General features: G+C 56.7%; 1 protein-coding gene across 2 annotated transcripts in view; it reads right to left on the bottom strand.

The window, feature by feature from the left end:
* PQLC1 (PQ loop repeat containing 1) overlaps window positions 167-18045 on the bottom strand; it is a 41568-nt gene continuing 23689 nt past the window's right edge. For both annotated transcript variants that reach the window (XM_018039390.1, XM_018039391.1), the window contains 2 exons: window positions 14548-14764; window positions 167-1652 (listed from right to left, as the gene is read on the bottom strand). In XM_018039390.1, the coding sequence (XP_017894879.1) occupies window positions 1445-1652; window positions 14548-14764 (425 nt within the window). In that variant the 3' untranslated portion in view covers window positions 167-1444. The remainder of the gene's footprint in view (window positions 1653-14547; window positions 14765-18045) is intronic.

Genomic DNA, 18045 nt, shown 5'->3' with positions numbered 1-18045 from the left:
AGGGGCGACCCCGGTGTCACAGGCAGCGCTGTCCCCAGGGATCTGAGGGGCGACGCCGGTGTCACAGGCCAGTCCTCTCCCCCAGGGCGGGATCCCCTGAGGTGAAGGACAGATGGGCCCTTGACTCTGCCCTGGGCTGTGCTCCGACTCCACTCACGAGGCCACACTGGATCCGCAGCAGTTTATTGAGTTAAAGTCACCCTGACAGGACCACGGGGCTCCCACAAGGGGCACGCACGGCACCGCCGCACCCGGTGACAGACATCTCCTTTCATTTTAAAAAATAAACATTTTCAGGGCATTTTGCAGGCCAGAGAGCTGCATGGGATCCTCAAACATTCAGGAGCTTTTGAGGAAAAGTCAGGAGGAGGAGACGGCTTCGCACGCCTTCCACCAACCACACAAACGTGGGTGCTTTGGCAGCAGCCCAGGGAACGTGGACGCCACAGGCCCTCCACCCAGCAGGAGGGGAAGTGCCTGTGGGAAGCCTGCAGAAGTGTCTAGAACACTCGCCTGGGAGGCTGAGAGGCCTGTGTAGACTGAAGAGGGCCAGTGTCAGATGCAGAGGGCTGCGCAGAAGGTGGGGGCAGCAGCGGGGCCTCTGCACATTGAGAAGCCTGCCCCGCCGCCCCCTGCCCTGACCCACAGGCGCCTCCGGGCCTGGAAGACGGACGCCTTGGGCTGTGTCTGCAAGGGCACGATTCCCAGAGGGAAGGGATGCCTGGGGCAGCCCAACCCCGGACCTGGGCCCCCAGCCTTCCTGGGTGCGCCTTGGGCCCACCAGCACCCAGGCCCCCCTCCCAACACCCTGGGCCCACGCCAGCCACAGCCTGGCCAGACACGATTGAGTCCACAAAAGCCTCACCAGAAGGGGCTGGTGGAGCAGCAAGGCCACCAGGGCCTGGAAAGATGCCAACCTGGAGTGAGGAAGCCGGAGCTCTGCGTCCCACATGGCTGAGCCCGACGCTGCGGTGTATTACCCCAGCCAGCCTGAGACCGCGGGCCCCTCGGGCAGGGACCCGGGCTCCCCGGTGCTGTTTCTCACTCCCACCTCGTCTCGCCCCTCCTGAGACCCCCTGGCCTGGCTGCAAGCCCCCCCACCTGCCACATCAGGGCCCCGGGGCCCGAGACCTGGAGGTTCCCAGAGGTCCGGGGTCCCGCAGGGCGCCCCAGGTTCCCCAGTTGTGTCCTGAGCTGAAGTGGAAGAGAGGCCTGCTTTCCGTTAGCTTGAGAGTGCGGCAGCCCCACCTGGGGAGACCTGCTTGTGGAGTCCTGGGTGGCAGAGTGCAGCGTTGGCCCCCAGGCCCCACCATACCCAAGAGCCAGAGGCCAGGTGAGTCCCCCACGGCCGGGCCTGTCTTGGGGCTGCGGTGCCCACTGCCCATGTGGGGCACAGGTGGCCGGGCCAGAAGCCCTGGTCCCGCGTCCTCATCCTCTGGCCACCTCAGAGGGCCTTGGCACTGGCGGGGTGGGCCGCGTGGGGGGCTGGCTTCAGAGGGTAGCGGGTGAACACGTAGGCCTGCCCCAGGATGGCCAGGTCCACCAGTACCTGCAGCAGCCCACACACTGAGAACTGCAGGGGTGCCCCGTTCAGCAGGAAGTAGGCCGTCTTGAAGGTGTCGCCACTCGTCCACATGAGGACCATCTTGATGCTGCAGAGACACAGAAGCGGTCAGGGGTCACACACTGGGGTCAGGGGTCACAGATCAGGGTCAGGGGACTTAACCCAGGGGTCAGTCCGGGGACATGCCAGACTCTGGCCCACCCTCCTGTCCTGGCCGTGAAGCCACCACATGCATGGCCGCAGGGACAGGAAGGCCCTCGAGCAGGAGAAGCCTCAGGTCTGTGGGGCAGAGAAGGGTGCTGCAGGGCCAAGCTCACGTGGGCTCACAAATGTCCCGTCCTGGCTGCAGGCACAGCAGGTGTGTGGCCCTCAGGTGACATGCGATGGCCTCAGGCAGGAGAGGCCCAGCAGCACGAGAACTGGCCTGGAGGGCAGCCCTCTGCCCCCCACACCTGCACCCAGGGCACTGAGCAGGAGACCAGGGGCCTCTTTTGGGAACTCCTGGCTCAGCCAGGCTCCTCGCTCCAAAGATAGCCTGACGGTAATCCCCTTCTGGTCATTGATGGCACGCCCAGAGTCTCAGACCAGTCCTTGGAGCAGAGAGGGGTCCCGCGTCACGGACCGCTCGTGTCTGCACACACCTCTCCACGTCTAACACCTGGCCGGCCAGGTAGCATGCGCCAGCACACTGTTTCCCTGCTTTAAATGTTTAAATCAGACCCATTTCCACAGCAGGCGAACCTTATGTGGCTGATTAAGCCAGGCTACAGTTTGTGGGGGCAGCTGCCTCTCGGCTGTGAGGACCCCAGGGATAGGATGAAGGTCTGAGCCATCTCTGCTGAGGGCAAGGCAGGCACTCCACGCTCCTGAGGTGGCCCCATCCACCTGGGGCTGGGAGGCCTCTGACCCCAGGCCGGTTCTCACCAGTAAAGCCAGGCAAGGGGCCGTGACCTTTGTCCAGGGTAGTGATCCCCAAATCCCCAGCTCTGTCCACTGGAGCATCAGATGGACCACACAGAAGCAGGGCAGAAAGTGTACAGTTCCCCCAACCTGCACTCTCGAAAGCTGGAGCTTCCAGGACCCTTACTCAGGAGAATGGTTCAGGCTGAGGCTCCAAGCCCGGCCCCCATCCACCCTGCGGCCCGGCGTCTGCGTCCAAGCAGCCCTGCGACTCTTGCTGGCTTACCGTGTGGGCTCACACAGTGTTTAAAGACTTTGGTTCTTAGTTAGCTGATGTAACTCTGCATTTAAACAGCAGGATCACTATACATCACCAGTCCTTTTTCTCTGGCTGCTTTCACCATTTGACTTTGGTTTCACAGTCTGTGACAGAATGCACGTTTGGGACTTGCTGAGTACCTTAAAATCCGTACATGGATCTTGCACTAAATCTGGGAAGTTTTCAGACATCATTTCTTCAACTCTTCTGTGCCACTCTCGCCTCTCCTGGTCTCAGGTGACACAAACGTTAGACATCTTGCTGCTGTCCCTGAGTCTGTTCTTTTTTTTCCCCTATTTTTTTTTCCTGTTGTTCAGAATGGATGATTTGTATCAATCCTCAAGTTCATTAATTTGTGCTCTGTCATCTCCATTCTACTAATGAAGTATGTTTTCTGTTTAGCTACTGTATTTTTCAATTTAAAAATTTCTAGTTACTTTTCTCATAGCTTTTATTTCTCCCCTGTGATGGTCTATCTTTGCATTGATTTCAGGAGTATCTGCTATTGCTCTTTAGAGAATAGTTACACCAGTGCCTTTAAGATCTGGTAACTCCAGTCTCGGTGTCAATTCTTTTGTTGTCTGTGGTCTTTTGAGAGTTGTTGAGATTTTCCTAATCTTCATGGTGAGTAATTCTGGTTAACATCCTGGAGATTTTTAACACTAAGTAAGGAGACTCTGTCTTACTGCAGTCCTGTGGAGAATGTTTTTTTGTTGTTGTTCCAGCAGGAAACTGACGTGGTTAAGTTCGAGCTGCACGTTGTGGCTGTTATTTGGGGACTATGGCTGAATTCAGTTGTTTCCAAAACCACTCAGATCTGCACAGCACAGCCAGCAGTCAGCGGCCCGCATGGGACTTGGGTGGCGGTCTGCCCCAAAGGTCCTGGGGAACCGCTTTCCACGCCCTAGACAGAAAGCTTTCTGCCCTGTGCACGTTTCTGGGCTTGGGGCTGTGCAGGAGTCCAGAATGACAGACGTGGGAAAACAAGATGCGTCCTGTCGTTCATGTAATGCGTCCTCCCACAGTCCGCCCGCTCCTGTACCCAGGGCTGCTCCACCCATCCGGCCCTGTCTGTAGGTGCACCCAAGGGAGACACGGGCCTGGCATGAAAAGACCCGAGGTTGGTAGTCTGGGGAGCATCCCTCCTGAGTGTACTGGCCTCTGCTGACTGGTCCCTGTGGATGAGACCTACTGGGCCCTGGACAGAGGTTGAGGACTGGGAGGGAGGGTGTCTTGTTGCTGTCCTCTCTTCTATGTGGCATCTTTCCCCACAAACTTGTGCCCCTCTCTCCATCTGAATTCTGTCCTGCTCTGGAGCACCAACTCAGAATTTGAGAGTGAAGTAGTAGTGTGCCAAGTGGCCTGCAGGTGACTCTACATCATGGACACGGAGGGGACTGGATGGGACCACCCACAGCGGTGTCTGGAAGGAACAGCGGGGGGGCGGGGGGGGTGCGCACAGGGGCTGCCTGGCAGCGGCAGAGATGCTGGCCTGCCAGCAAGGCTACTCACAGCTCTCCAGCTCAGAGCACTTCCATTTCAAAGGAAACCCACCCCCACCGAGCAAGCATTTCCAGGAGAAGCTCTGACAAGCAAGCCCAATTTCTGCAAACAGCTGTGAAGATGGGAAGAAAGCTAACGTCGTACATCAGTCTAGTCCCATTCTACAGCGCTAAGAGCCAGGGCACAGTCTCCCCTAGAGACACCGGAACTTAGCAGGAGACCCAAGGACCCTCCCTCCCAAAACAGACACCACGAGGTGGCCTGTGCAGTGCCCGTCTAGAGGGGAGATTCTGAGGCACAAACAGGTTGGGTGACTCACCCAAGGACACACAGCAAATGCCTCGCAGGGTGGGAAGGCCGCAGAGGGGTGGCAGGAGGCACAGCTGAGCCCGTCCCAGCTGGTGTCCCTCTGGGCCTGAAAGCCCAGGCGCACCTTCGCCCTAGCAAGCGGAGACGTGTGGGCAACGCCAAGAGCTGGGCTCTGCCTGACACACACACACATTTTTAGGTGCCCAGACGCCTCTCCTGGCCTTGGCCCTCAGTTGGCTCTCGCCCCAGAAGCAGGAATCTGACAGCCTTCCGAGGCCCCACGACCAGCCCCGCGTGTTGAGGGCTCAGGGCAAATGTTCCTCCCAGTCCAAGTACCACCCTGAGCCGCGGGAGCCCATGTGCCAGGAGTGGACACTTGATGTACAAACTCATGTTCTGAACCCCCTGGTCACCCTGGACCCTGCCCCCTGTGGGCATGTGCACAGGCCCAGACCCTGTCTCCCCCACAGGGTCAGGTCACCTGTTACCCTCAACAGCTATCAGGTGGGCCAGCCATGAGGCCCAATTACCACCGTCCAGCAGGCCAGGGACGTCCTAGTGTGTATCAAGGCTGGAGTGTGCCCAATGCACATGGCGGGGTCTCTAGGAAGACCCCTCCTCGACTGAGGGCTGCCAGCCCGGGGTTCGGACAGCACAGGGAGCCCAGGGCACGGAGGAGCTGTGGGAGCTGGTCTGCGCAGGCGGAGACTGTCCCCAGGCTGCATTCTTCAGCTGGGGGTGGGCAGGGTGGGTGGCCTGGGAGCCGACTCCTCTCCTGCGGCTCCTCCTCACCCTGGCCCCAACTCCAGCTGCTGCGCCCTGTGCCGGGATCCCGTTACTTCATTCTTGGCACCAACTTTTTTCCTCCGAAACCGAGCAGCCCGACGACTATTCCTAAAATACTTCTCACCTCACCCTTGCCCCGGCCAGCCATCCAGAATGCCTCTCCCCAGTCAGCGCCCACGCAGCACGAGCCTCACTCCTGCACTGGCCTCGCTGGCACCCACGTGCGTCCTTGCCGCTCCTCACTCCCACCTCCGAGTCCGCGCCCATACCTCCCTCCTTCCCGCCCATCCAATTGCTACCGCTACTGCTAAGTCACTTCAGTCGTGTCCGACTCTGTGCAACCCCATAGACGGAAGCCCACCAGGCTCCCCCGTCCCTGGGATTCTCCAGGCAAGAACACTGGAGTGGGTTGCCATTTCCTTCTCCAGTGCATGAAAGTGAAAAGTGAAAGTGAAGTCGCTCAGTCATGTCCGACTCTTAGCGACCCTATGGACTGCAGCCCACCAGGCTCCTCCGTCCATGGGATTCTCCAGGTAAGAGTACTGGAGTGAGGGGCCATTGCCTTCTCTGTCCCACCCATCCAAAGCTCCCCCAAAATTCAAAGCCTACCCAGAACACAAGAGTAGGTCTCTGTGACCAAGGGTCACAAGGTTTCTCAGGTGTGACACCAAAGGCATAGCAATTAAAAAAAAAATACACTTCATCAAAATTCAAATCTTTTGTGCTGCAGTGTGAAAAGACGGCCTGCAATGGAGAAGATGAATGAAAACCAATAAGAATATTTAAAGATCTCTACAAGTCAATAAGGAAAGCAATCAAACTTTTACATGGGCAAAAATCTGAACAGACATTTCTCTAAAGAAGATACACAAACAGCCAATAATCACAGGAAAAGGTGTTTGATGTCATCAGGAAAATGCAAATCAAAGCCACAGGAGACCCGACTTCACGCCCACGTGGACGGCTATGATGAGAAGATAACCAGTGCTGGTGAGGCTGTGCAAAGGCCAGAATCCTGCACCTCCAGCGGGAACGTAAAACAGTGTGGCCGCGACTCACCAGCTCCACTCCTAAGTGTGTCCGAGACAGAGGAACACATGTCCGCGCAGAAACTGGCACACAGACAACACTTGTTCACAGAAACACTGCTCATGGTTGCCAAGAAGATAGCAAACCGCCCAGATGTCCACCAACTAAAGAGGAGATCAGCAGAGCTTGACCTGTGAGCACAGTGACTGTCACTCAGGAAGGATGGACACTGGCCGCTCACTGTGCATGGCCTTGGGAGCGTGATGGAGAGTGAAAGCAGCAGAGAGGACCACGTGCCGTGTCATTCCATTTCTCTAACGCGTCCAGAACAGACAGAGCCGTGGAGACAGAAAACAGATCAGTGGTTCCGAGGCCTGGCCGAGGTGGGGGCAGTGGAGAGTGATTGCCAGCGGGCACGAGACTGCTTTGCAGGTGACGAAACGCCCTAAAATTAGACTGGCGATGGCTGCACAGCTCTGTGAATGCACTAAAATCCACTGGATGGGGAGCTTTAGATGGGTGATGGTGTGACAAGTTACTGCTCCATGAAGTTACCTTTCTAAGTTCCAGGGCTTTGGTTGGACTCTAATTCCAGCCCTCCTCATCTCCTGACTGGCCCCTGGGTATGCAAGTGTGGTGTGCGCTGTGGTGGAGGTGTACCTGCGTGTGTGTGTGCACACCCACATGTGCACTCTAATGGGCATCGTGCACGGCACCTCCACTCACGATGGCAGGCTCACCACGTGTCAAGGACGACACAGAGGACAACGGGTGGGGGGCTGGGAGTGACGCACATGTGGCCCCGGGGAGATGCCACCCTGATTCCCAAGCAGCTGAGGCCCCAGGCTTGAGGGCAGGTCTGGAGCTGGACCAGGTGAGCACTTCCCTGATGCTGGACGCTGCTGTCAAAGCCAGGAGTGTCCCGGCTGGGACGAGTCAGCAGCTGGCCCGAACTGCTGCACCCAGAAGCGTCCCCGCCTCACAATACCACACACGTGACCTCCTCCTGGGGCCCCCACGGCCAGGGCCAGCGTTGTCTCTGAACACCCCTCCATCCACCGGCCTCCTGCCTGCCCCTCCCTCTCCTCGGTCACAACTGGATCCACCACTGGTTTTCCCCACGTTGGCCCCCTTCACCCACCCCCAGGCTCTCCAGTAATTACTTGTTGGGGAACATCTAATGCAGCAAAACGCGGAGGAAGGAGGAGGGAACTTGGCTACAAGTTGCCATTCAGGGCCGCAGTGCTAATTACTGACCTTATTTCAAAGCTGCGACAGTTTCTGTTACTGGTTCAGAAGCATCATTCCAACAATCGCTTAACATTCTGTAAAGGGAAATCATTCAAAAGTACCTCCTGCATTTCCTCCAAGGCAGAGGCAGCAAAAGCATGCATGTGAGTGTGTATGAATGTGTGTGTGCACCGGTGTGAATGTGTGCATGAGTGTGTGTGTACAGCTGTGTGTGTGAGCGCACACCCTCTGAGCAGGTCCCCTGGGAGATTGATGAAGCTGGTCTTTGAGCAGGACCTCACAGTCCCTCCCCTCTCGCACCCCCTGATGGTCTGAGGCCGAGTGTCCCGCAGCAGATCTGAGCTGCCTTGACCACAGGGCTTCGAGAGTTCCGAGTCCCAGCAGGTCCAGGGCTGCTCCATCTTGGGGGTGAAACAGAAACCTCGCTGGGGGACACCTGAGGATGCTCAGATCAGCCCATGCGGTGCAGCTGCTGGGCAGTGGGGATGGGGGCCAGGGGCAGCCATGAGCCCAAGTCCGGAGTCCAGGCGTGGACACCGGAAAGGGTGGGAGGGCTCTGGTCCTGAGCTCTGGATGGGAGAAGCCAATCTCAGGGCTGTCCACCGGCCAGAGTGTCACGGGCTGGGGCAGGTTCTGGTTTCAGGCTGAACCGGGCCACCACGTGCACACCCGGCACGCCACCTTCTCTCCTTCAGGCTGGGGTGTGGACAGGTGAGGGGCACTTCCCTCACGACCCCACCGTCCTCACTTCTGCCTGGGAGCCAGCCATCTGCCCCACAGGAATCCGGCTGCAACGTGTTGGGGTGGACACTCAGGGAACCCCGGCCGCCACGGCTCAGGCTCCCTGAACCCACAGGCAGAGGGCGCTGGCCCCAGGGGCACAGGTCAGACCAGCCCCAGCTGCACAGGGACACCTGGTGTCTCCTGCTCAGGATCATGGAGTCGGACTCCCTGCCCTTTGACTGCCAAGCCATTCTGGGTGCTGGGGACACTGCAAGGAAAGAAGGCCCCTGCCCTGGGGACAGTGCCACAACCAGACTGACGGACTTTATCAGGGACAGAGCAGAGACCGGGCTGGGGCTGAGGGAAGACCCCTGAGAGGACATGCAGAGCCCAGGTGCCCATGAGCTGGGCTGAGAGAAGCAGACGCTGGGGCGGCCTGTTAACACAGCGGATTCAGATGTAATCCACTGTCGCGTGAACACCCCATCATCCTACAGGTTCTCTTACACAGGCTTCTGTGAAGAAGACTAATGTTACAGGAAACAAAGCTGCATGAGGCTCCACGCCTGCACTTTCTCTCCAAGCACTCAGCTTGCTCACTAGGAAAGAGGTTGCTGTTCAGCTGTCATTTCCGACTCTCTAGAGACCCCGTGGACTGTAGCCCGCCAGGCTCCTCAGTCCCCGGGTGCTGGGTCTTTAAAAGCACACAGAGCAAGGTCACCCTGCACAGACCCCAGCTCGATGCCCAGGAGCAAGGAGCACAGCCCTGCCCTGAGCCCGGGGCCCGGGGCCCCGTCACCACCCGTTGCTGGCACAGCCCCACGTCACCTGCACCATCAGCTGGCAGGGGGCGCAGGCAGCAGTGCAGGATGACCCCAGGACCGGCCCTGCAGACCCCCCAGAGCCCGGCTGTCCTCGCAGAACCATCCATCCTCATCACGCTGCCCCAGAGCCCGCTCTTGGGCCGGCAGCTGCCTGTTATCAGGTCAGTCTCCTTAACGAGGACGAGCGCAGTCTGGAGAGGACCCTGCAAGGGCAGCCAACTGGAGCAGCGACGCCGGCCTCCTTTGCAAGCTTGGGGCCTGCTCAGGACCCGCTGGTTGACGACCGGGCCTCCACCCCATGTGGGGCTAGCACTGTGGCACCTCCAGGCCTTCTCATACCCACTCAGCCAGAGTGCGGGCTCCCGCTGCCTGCAGCCCCAGGGGAACTCCTCTGCCTCTGTGCCCTCACACCCGCACCTCAACTCCTCACCCCAGCACCCTGACCCATCACCCCAGCACCCTGACCCCTCACCCCAGCACCCTGACCCCTCACACCAGCACCTTGACCCCTCACCACAGCAACCCAACCCCTTACCCAAGCACCCTGACCCCTTCCCCATCACCCTAACCCACTACACCCACACCAACCCCTCACATCTGCACCCCAACCCCTCACACCCCAGCACCTCGATCCCTCACACCCACACCCCGACCCCTCATATCCCACACCCTGACCCCTCCTCACACCAGCACCCTGACCCCCCACACCAGCACCCCGACCCCTCACACTGACCCCTTACACTCCATACCCCAACACCTCACATCCACACACCCCGACCCCTCACAACCCAGCATTCCGACCCCTCACACCCCAGCACCCTGATCCCTCACACCTGCACCTGACCCCTCTCACACCCCACATCCCGACCCCTCACACCCCAGCACCCCCACCCCTCACACCCCAGCACCCTGACCTCTCACACCCGCACCCTGACCCCTCACACCCCACCCCCCGACCCCTCACACCCCAGCATCCCAACCCCTCACACCAGCACCCTGACCCCTTACCCAAGCACCCTGACCGCTCACCCCAGCAACCCGACCCCTTACCCAAGCACCCTGACCCCTCACCCCATCACCCTGACCCATTACACCCACACTGACCCCTCACACCTGCATCCTGACCCCTCACCCCAGCACCCTGACACCTCATCCCAGTACCCCAACCCCTCACACCCACACCCCGACCCCTCATATCCCACACCCCGACCCCTCACACCAGCACCCTGACCCCTCACACTGACCTCTTACGCCCCACACCCTGACACATCACACCCACACACCCCGACCCCTCACACCTACACCCGACCCCTCACACCCCACACCCCGACCTCTCATGCCCCACACCCCAACCCCTCACACCCTTCATGCTGACCTGTCACACCAGCACCCTGACCCCTCACACCCCTCACACCAACCCCTCACACCCCGACCCCTCACACCCATAAACCCCAACCCCTCACACCAGCACCCCAACCCCTCACACCAGCACCCTGACCCCTCACACCCACACCCCAACCCCTCACACCCCAGCACCCCACCCCTCACACCAGCACCCTGACCCCCTCATACCCCACACCCTGACCCCCTCACACCAGCACCCTCAGGAGGTGGGCAGGTGGAGTCAGGTGAGCGGGCACCAGGGGAGAAGGGCTTGCGGTCACAGAGCACAAGACCACGCTCATCCCTCATGTCCTAAAGTCAGGACCTCCTCAGACAGCACTGCCCACCCCCACACAGCTCCCCAGGCTCCCCTCCAAGTGCCAGGAACTTCTGCTTGTCCTGTCACTGAGGACAAGAAGTGGTTGCCCCCCACCCCACTGAGGCCAGAAGTGGGATGGCCACACCTGCGGGGGCACTTCTGCAGAGCAGCCCCAACCTCTGCGGTCCGGCCAGGCATCTTTCCAACATCACCTTAGCTGGATGAGTCACTGCAGCCCCACCAGGGACGTGGTACCCACCAGGGACGCAGTACCCACCAGGGATGTGGTACCCACCAGGGACGTGGTACCCACCAGAGATGTGGTACCCGCCAGGGATGTGGTGCCCACTGGGGCCTTCTGCAATTTTCGCCACTGGGTACAAATTCTCTACGAATTAGCCCAACTGGCTAGGTACCCACAGTGGTAAATTTTCCATGTTCATAAACGCATCCCCAAGGGTTCTCCTATTTCCCAAAAGTGACTTAGAGAGTCAACTATTTTAATCCTTCATTAGTTCATTCAACAAATATTTACTGAAATGCTGTAATTTTCCAAACACTGTCAGATGTTGGGGAAAGAAAGGGATGGGATGCAGTCCATGTCCTCAAGGTCATCAGTCAAGCGGATGACTGGCAAGCTGAAACATGGTTAAGCTGTGGTTTTCCAGTAGTCATGTACAGATGTGAGAGGTGGACCATACAGAAGACTGAGTGCCAAAGAACTGATGCTACTGTGGTGTTGGAGAAGACTCTTGAGAGTCCCTTGGACTGCAAGGAGATCCAACCAGTCCATCCTAAAGGAAATCAACCCTGAATATTCACTTAAAGGACTGATGCTGAAGCTGAAGTTCCAATACTTTGGACACCTGATGTGAAGAGCTGACTCATTGGAAAAGACCTTGATGCTGGGAAAGAGTGAAGGCAGGAGGAGAAGGGGACGACAGAGGATGAGATGGTTGGATGGCATCACTGACTCGATGGACGTGACTTCGAGCAAAGTCCAGGAGACAATGAGGAGCAGGGAAGCCTGCCGTGCTGCAGTCCATGGGGTCGCAGAGCTGGACCTGACTTAGTGACTGAACAACAACAGGGAAAAACAACAAAATGACAATGGCTTTCTCATCAGAAGCCATGGAGACCAGAAGGAAATGGCACATTTTTCAAGGTCTAAAAGAAAAGAACTATCAAACCAGATCCTACATCAGCAGAAACATCCTTCAGATGAAAGGGTATCGAGACATTCTCGGAAAAGTGAAAACCCTGCCACCACCTGACAGCCTTAGAGGGTTGTTGTTCAGTTGTCATTTCCGACTCTCTTGAGACCCCCGTGGACTGCAGCCTGCCAGAAATTTCTCAAAGCAAGGGGAAAAAAAAACCAACAAGAAAAGGAATATTGGCGTAGGAAGGAAGACAGAATATCATAAGCAAAAATAAATACAATAGACTTTCCCATTCCTCTTCAATTTTGTGCATTACACTGATTGAAGCAAAAATTTAAACATTATCTGATGTTCCAAATATGAATAGAGAAAATATTGAAGAAAATTATAAGCAGAGGGGAACATTTTATGTATATAATGTATAACGTATTAAATATATCATCAAAGGAGGTAAAGTTTCTACCCTGCATCCAAAGTGGTAAAATGATGACACAATTATGTGGTAAGTTATATGCATAATATATTACTTAGACAAGTCACTAAAAAATCTGTACAGAGAGACACTCACTCAAAAGCACTATAGATAAATAACCACTAAATAATAACTCCCCCTTCTCCCCTCCTCCAGGCCCTGGCAACCACCATGGTTCAGTTCAGTTCAGTTGCTCAGTCGTGTCCGACTCTTTGCGACTCCATGAATTGCAGCACGCCAGGCCTCCCTGTCCATCACCAACTCCCAGAGTTCACTCAAACTCACATCCATCGAGTCGGTGATGCCATCCAGCCATCTCATCCTCTGTCGTCCCCTTCTCCTCCTGCCCCCAATCCCTCCCAGCATCAGAGTCTTTTCCAATGAGTCAACTCTTCGCATGAGGTGGCCAAAGTACTGGAGTTTCATCTTCAGCATCATTCCTTCCAAAGAAATCCCAGGGCTGATCTCCTTCAGAATGGACTGGTTGGATCTCCTTGCAGTCCAAGGGACTCTCAAGAGTCTTCTCCAACACCACAGTCTAAAAGCATCAATTCTTCGGTGCTAAGCTTTCTTCACAGTCCAACTCTCACATCCATACATGACTACTGGAAAAACCATAGCCTTAACTAGACGGACGTTTGTTGGCAAAATAATGTCTCTGCTTTTGAATATGCCATCTAGGTTGGTTATAACTTTCCTTCCAAGGATTGAGCGTCTTTTAATTTCATGGCTGCAGTCACCATCTGCAGTGATTTTGGAGCCCAGAAAAATAAAGTCTGACACTGTTTCCACTGTTTCCCCATCTATTTCCCATGAAGTGATGGGACCAGATGCCATGATCTTAGTTTTCTGAATGTTGAGCTTTAAGCCAATTTTTCACTCCCCATTTTCACGTTCATCAAGAGGCTTTTCAGTTCCTCTTCACTTTCTGCCATAATACCTCCTTTGAATTTGACAACTCTAAGCTCATATAAGTGGAATTACATAGTATTTGTCCTTTGTGATTGGCTTATTCCACTGAGCATCGTGTCCTCAAATTTCCCTACTGAAACCTGTGTAAGAATTTCCTTCCTGTTAAGACTGATTAATTTTCCACTGTATGGACGGACCACGTTTTGCTTATCCATTCAACCACTGATGGACACTTGGGTTGTCGCTCTGTTATGAACATGGGCTTACAATATCTGTTCAGGACCATGCTTTCAATTCTCTTGGTTATACGCCCAGAAGCAGAATTGCTGGGTCACATGCAGGAGACATAAGAAACTCCAGTTCAGTTCCTGGGTTGGGAAGATCCCCTGGTGGAGGGCATGGCAACCCACTCCAGTATTCTTGCTTTTCAGAATCCCATGGACAGAGGAGCCTGGTGGGCTACTGTCCCTGGGGTCACAAAGAGTCAGACATGACTGAAATGACTTAGCACATAGTAGTTCTATTTTTAATATTTTGAGGAAATGCTGCACTGTTTTCCACAGAAGCTGCACCATTTTGCTTCCCATGAACAGAACAGAAGAATTCCAATTTTTGCACATCCTCACTAACTCCTGCTGTTCTTCCAACAGTCACCGTTTGAACGCGTGAGAGGCAGTATCTCTGCAGTTTTCACTGTATGGGTCTTTCTCCTCCTTGGTTAAGTTAATTCCTAAGCACTTTACACTTTCTGATGTTATTACAAATAAACTATTTTTGCTTCACTGGGGAGTGCCTGGACCTGTTCCTGGTGATGCCAAGTGGAAGGAGCTGCTGTGTTATCTCCTGCATTAAAGGGCTTGAACCTTCTGCCTTCTGGAGACATCCGTGGACCCCCACCCCATCCATGGCTCACAGTGAGCTGCCTCACAGGAGGCTCTTGGCCTCCCCTCACCTGCTGAACACAAACTCACCTGCTTGGACACCAAGAGATCAGGAGAGCAATGAGCAAACCGAAACTGCTCGTGCACTGGCAGTTTCCCAGTAGAGCTGACCACCAAGCAGCCACACCTGAACATCTGATGTCTGCCCCTACCTCATGCCCTCCGTGGACTGGTGGCGGTGGTTGCGGTAGAGCTGTGGCACACCCAGCATGGCCTCGGTCAGCACAGCCAGGAAGCCCAGGGTCTCCACAAAGAGGGCCGAGTCAATGGACAGGTAGGTGATGTAGCCCGCCACGCCAGTGAAGGCCAGGACACACTGCACGTAGTCTGCAAAGCTGCTCCAGTGCCAGAAGTGGTGGGGGTCGAAGTCTAGGGCAAAAGAAACAGACGTGAACTGGGGGCGGGGGCGAGGGCGAGCTCAGCGTGAGGAGGACGCGAGTGAGGAGGGCAAGGTCAGTGTGAGGAGGACGTGAGCGAGGAGGGCGAGGTCAGTGTGAGGAGGACAGGAGCGAGGAGGGTGAGGTCAGTGTGAGGAGGACGCAAGCAAGGAGGGCGAGGTCAGTGTGAGGAGGACAGGAGCGAGGAGGGTGAGGTCAGTGTGAGGAGGACGGGAGCGAGGAGGGTGAGGTCAGTGTGAGGAGGACGCAAGCAAGGAGGGCGAGGTCAGCATGAGGAGGACGCGGGTGAGGAGAGGGAGGTCAGTGTGAGGAGGGCGAGGTCAGCGTGAGGAGGGCAAGGTCAGCGTGAGGAGGACACGGGTGAGGAGGGCGAGGTCAGCGTGAGGAGGGCGAGCTCAGCGTGAGGAGGACACGGGTGAGGAGGGCGAGGTCAGCGTGAGGAGGGCGAGGTCAGCGTGAGGAGGGCGAGGTCAGCGTGAGGAGGGCGAGCTCAGCGTGAGGAGGACGCGGGTGAGGAGAGGGAGGTCAGTGTGAGGAGGGCGAGGTCAGCGTGAGGAGGGCGAGCTCAGCGTGAGGAGGACACGGGTGAGGAGGGCGAGGTCAGCGTGAGGAGGGCGAGGTCAGCGTGAGGAGGGCGAGCTCAGCGTGAGGAGGACACGGGTGAGGAGGGCGAGGTCAGCGTGAGGAGGGCGAGGTCAGCATGAGGAGGACTCAGGTGAGGAGGGCGAGGTCAGGGTGAGGAGGGCGAGGTCAGCGTGAGGAGGACTCGGGTGAGGAGGGCGAGGTCAGCATGAGGAGGACTCGGGTGAGGAGGGCGAGCTCAGCGTGAGGAGGACTCGGGTGAGGAGGGCGAGGTCAGCGTGAGGAGGACTCGGGTGAGGAGGGCGAGGTCAGCGTGAGGAGGACTCGGGTGAGGAGGGCGAGGTCAGCGTGAGGAGGACTCGGGTGAGGAGGGTGAGGTCAGCGTGAGGAGGACTCGGGTGAGGAGGGCGAGGTCAGCGTGAGGAGGACGCGAGTGAGGAGGGCGAGGTCAGTGTGAGGAGGGCGAGGTCAGCATGAGGAGGACTCGAGTGAGGAGGGCGAGGTCAGTGTGAGGAGGGCAAGGTCAGCATGAGGAGGATGTGACTGAGAGTACTCAGGTACCTGAACAAATATCCGCCCCCAGTCCAGGATGTCGGCGCAAGCCTGGAGGGGAACGGTGCCCAGAGAAGAGCCTCGCGTCACCCATGTCCGCCCACCCTCCAGGGAGGGCCCCGGGGCTTCACCCTGGCTCCCCAGGCTGCGGTGCCCATGTGACCACCTCCCCTCTCTTGCTCGCTCCCTTCAGGCCATCACTGTCTCCAGTCTGCTGGCCCCTGTCCCACCGTGTCACAGGCAGGTTCAGCAAAGCTGTTTTAGCCAAAAACATTCATCCACACACATGCCAGAAATGAGGCCCAGCGAAGGTCAAAGGTCACCCCGTGGTGCTCAGCGCACCAGCGCCCTGTTGAGCCCCTCCCCTCAATGAACACCGAGGACAGGACCCCTCCCTGAGTCCACCATGACAGACATGCAGGGGAACACAGAAACCAAACAGTGGCGTTAAGACGTGGGGAGAGGGCGTCCCTGGGAGGGCGAGGTGTCCAGACCTTGGCCACCACCCGCCAAAGAGCTCAGTTACATGGCTGCCATTTGCCAAGTCTGCAAAAAGATCTATGCTTACACAAAGAAGATACAAAATTGTGTTTTATGTAACTAAACTCATTTGTGACAAAAAACACAGCCTCAGATAAATTTAAAGAATTCCTTTTGAAACATATAGTCAGATGAGCCCTCCCCCACTTTCTGCCCCCAGCACAACAGACGGAGCAGCAGCCTCCCCATCAGCCTGGCGCCCGCGAGGGCCCTGGGCGGGCAGGCCGGGCCACGGAGGAGGAACCTAGCACTGGCAAGACGCACTGCACGTGCCAGCTCCCAGGACTCAGCGCTTAGGGACCTGCCTTCTCCGAAAGACTAGAGCCAAATAATTCACTTCAAGAGGGGCAACCCCAGTGGCTCAGTGGTCAAGAAGCTGCCTACAATGCAGGAGACTCGTTCGATGGGAAGATCCCCTGGAGAAGGGCATGGCAGCCCACTCCAGGATTCTTGCCTGGAGAATCCCATGGACAGAGGAGCCTGGCGGGCTACAGTCCATGTGGTGGCAGAGTCAGACACGAGTCAACAGGCACATACAATGCAAGAACCTGAGCGACAAGAACGTGGACCTTCTTACGGGGAGTAATTGGGATGAGTTGCAGTAATGAGCCTAATTCCTGCCGTTCAGGTTTACAGACCTTCAACCATGTGGGTCAGACTCCACATTCCAGACAATACTCAGGCATCACAGCTCTCAGATTATCACCCGACAGTCCCACCACCTGAGCACCCACTGCTGCAGCTGTGACGACGGTGTGGTCACCACAACCACCAGCATTGCTGGGACAACCCCCGGCAGTAAACCCGACTCCAGCGTGGAACCATCATTTGCCTTCTGAAGCTGAAGCACAGGCCTGCTGGAGGACCACACCCAGGAACCAGCTGGCAGCCCAGGGGAGAGGGCAGGCGGAGCAGGGGGAGGCAGGAGGGGCCAGGAGGGGACATGGGTGAGGTCCCACAGCATCACCAGGCCCCGCCTCTGAGTGAGGGCAGGGGGCCTAGAAACAGTTATGCAACTTGCCTACAGTTCTATGGTTAGGTGCCAAGGGACCAAATAGACATGGTTTGAATAAATAACCCAAGGGTGTTTTCTCAAAGGGTCCTAATGATTGTAGTGAGACACCATCAGCAATGAGCATGAATTCCAGTAAAGAGTAAACCTGCCCAATTCAATACTCATTTGACAAACAGCACTCAAAGAACAAGATTCAGGAGGCCGGTTTGTGCTCCAAGGCCAGCATCACTTGGTGACCGCTGCGTGCCCTCCAGGGGTGCAGACAAAGTTCCCCGAGGACAGGAAAGGGCATGAGGCAGGATCAGAGTTGGTCAGCGGGAAAGAGGACAAATCACAATTGACTCCCACTTTCTGAAGCCTATCCCTGCCATATCTCAGGCAGAGAAACGTCTCTTTCAGGAACTCCCCTGTGGACCACTGTTTCTGACGTTCCAGAAAAACATACCAGTACCTGGGAGCGGCTGGCCCCTTCCAAGAGGATACATCAGCGAAACATGGAAGGAAGGAGAAAGAATCTTCACATGCATTTTAACAATATTTATCACATATCCGAGACAAGACAG

The sequence above is a fragment of the Capra hircus genome, chromosome 24 (genome assembly GCF_001704415.2).
Source record: "Capra hircus breed San Clemente chromosome 24, ASM170441v1, whole genome shotgun sequence".
Lineage (NCBI taxonomy): Eukaryota > Metazoa > Chordata > Mammalia > Artiodactyla > Bovidae > Capra > Capra hircus.
The sequence above is the reverse complement of the archived record's forward strand: the minus strand, read 5'-3'. Positions and strand labels throughout refer to the sequence as shown.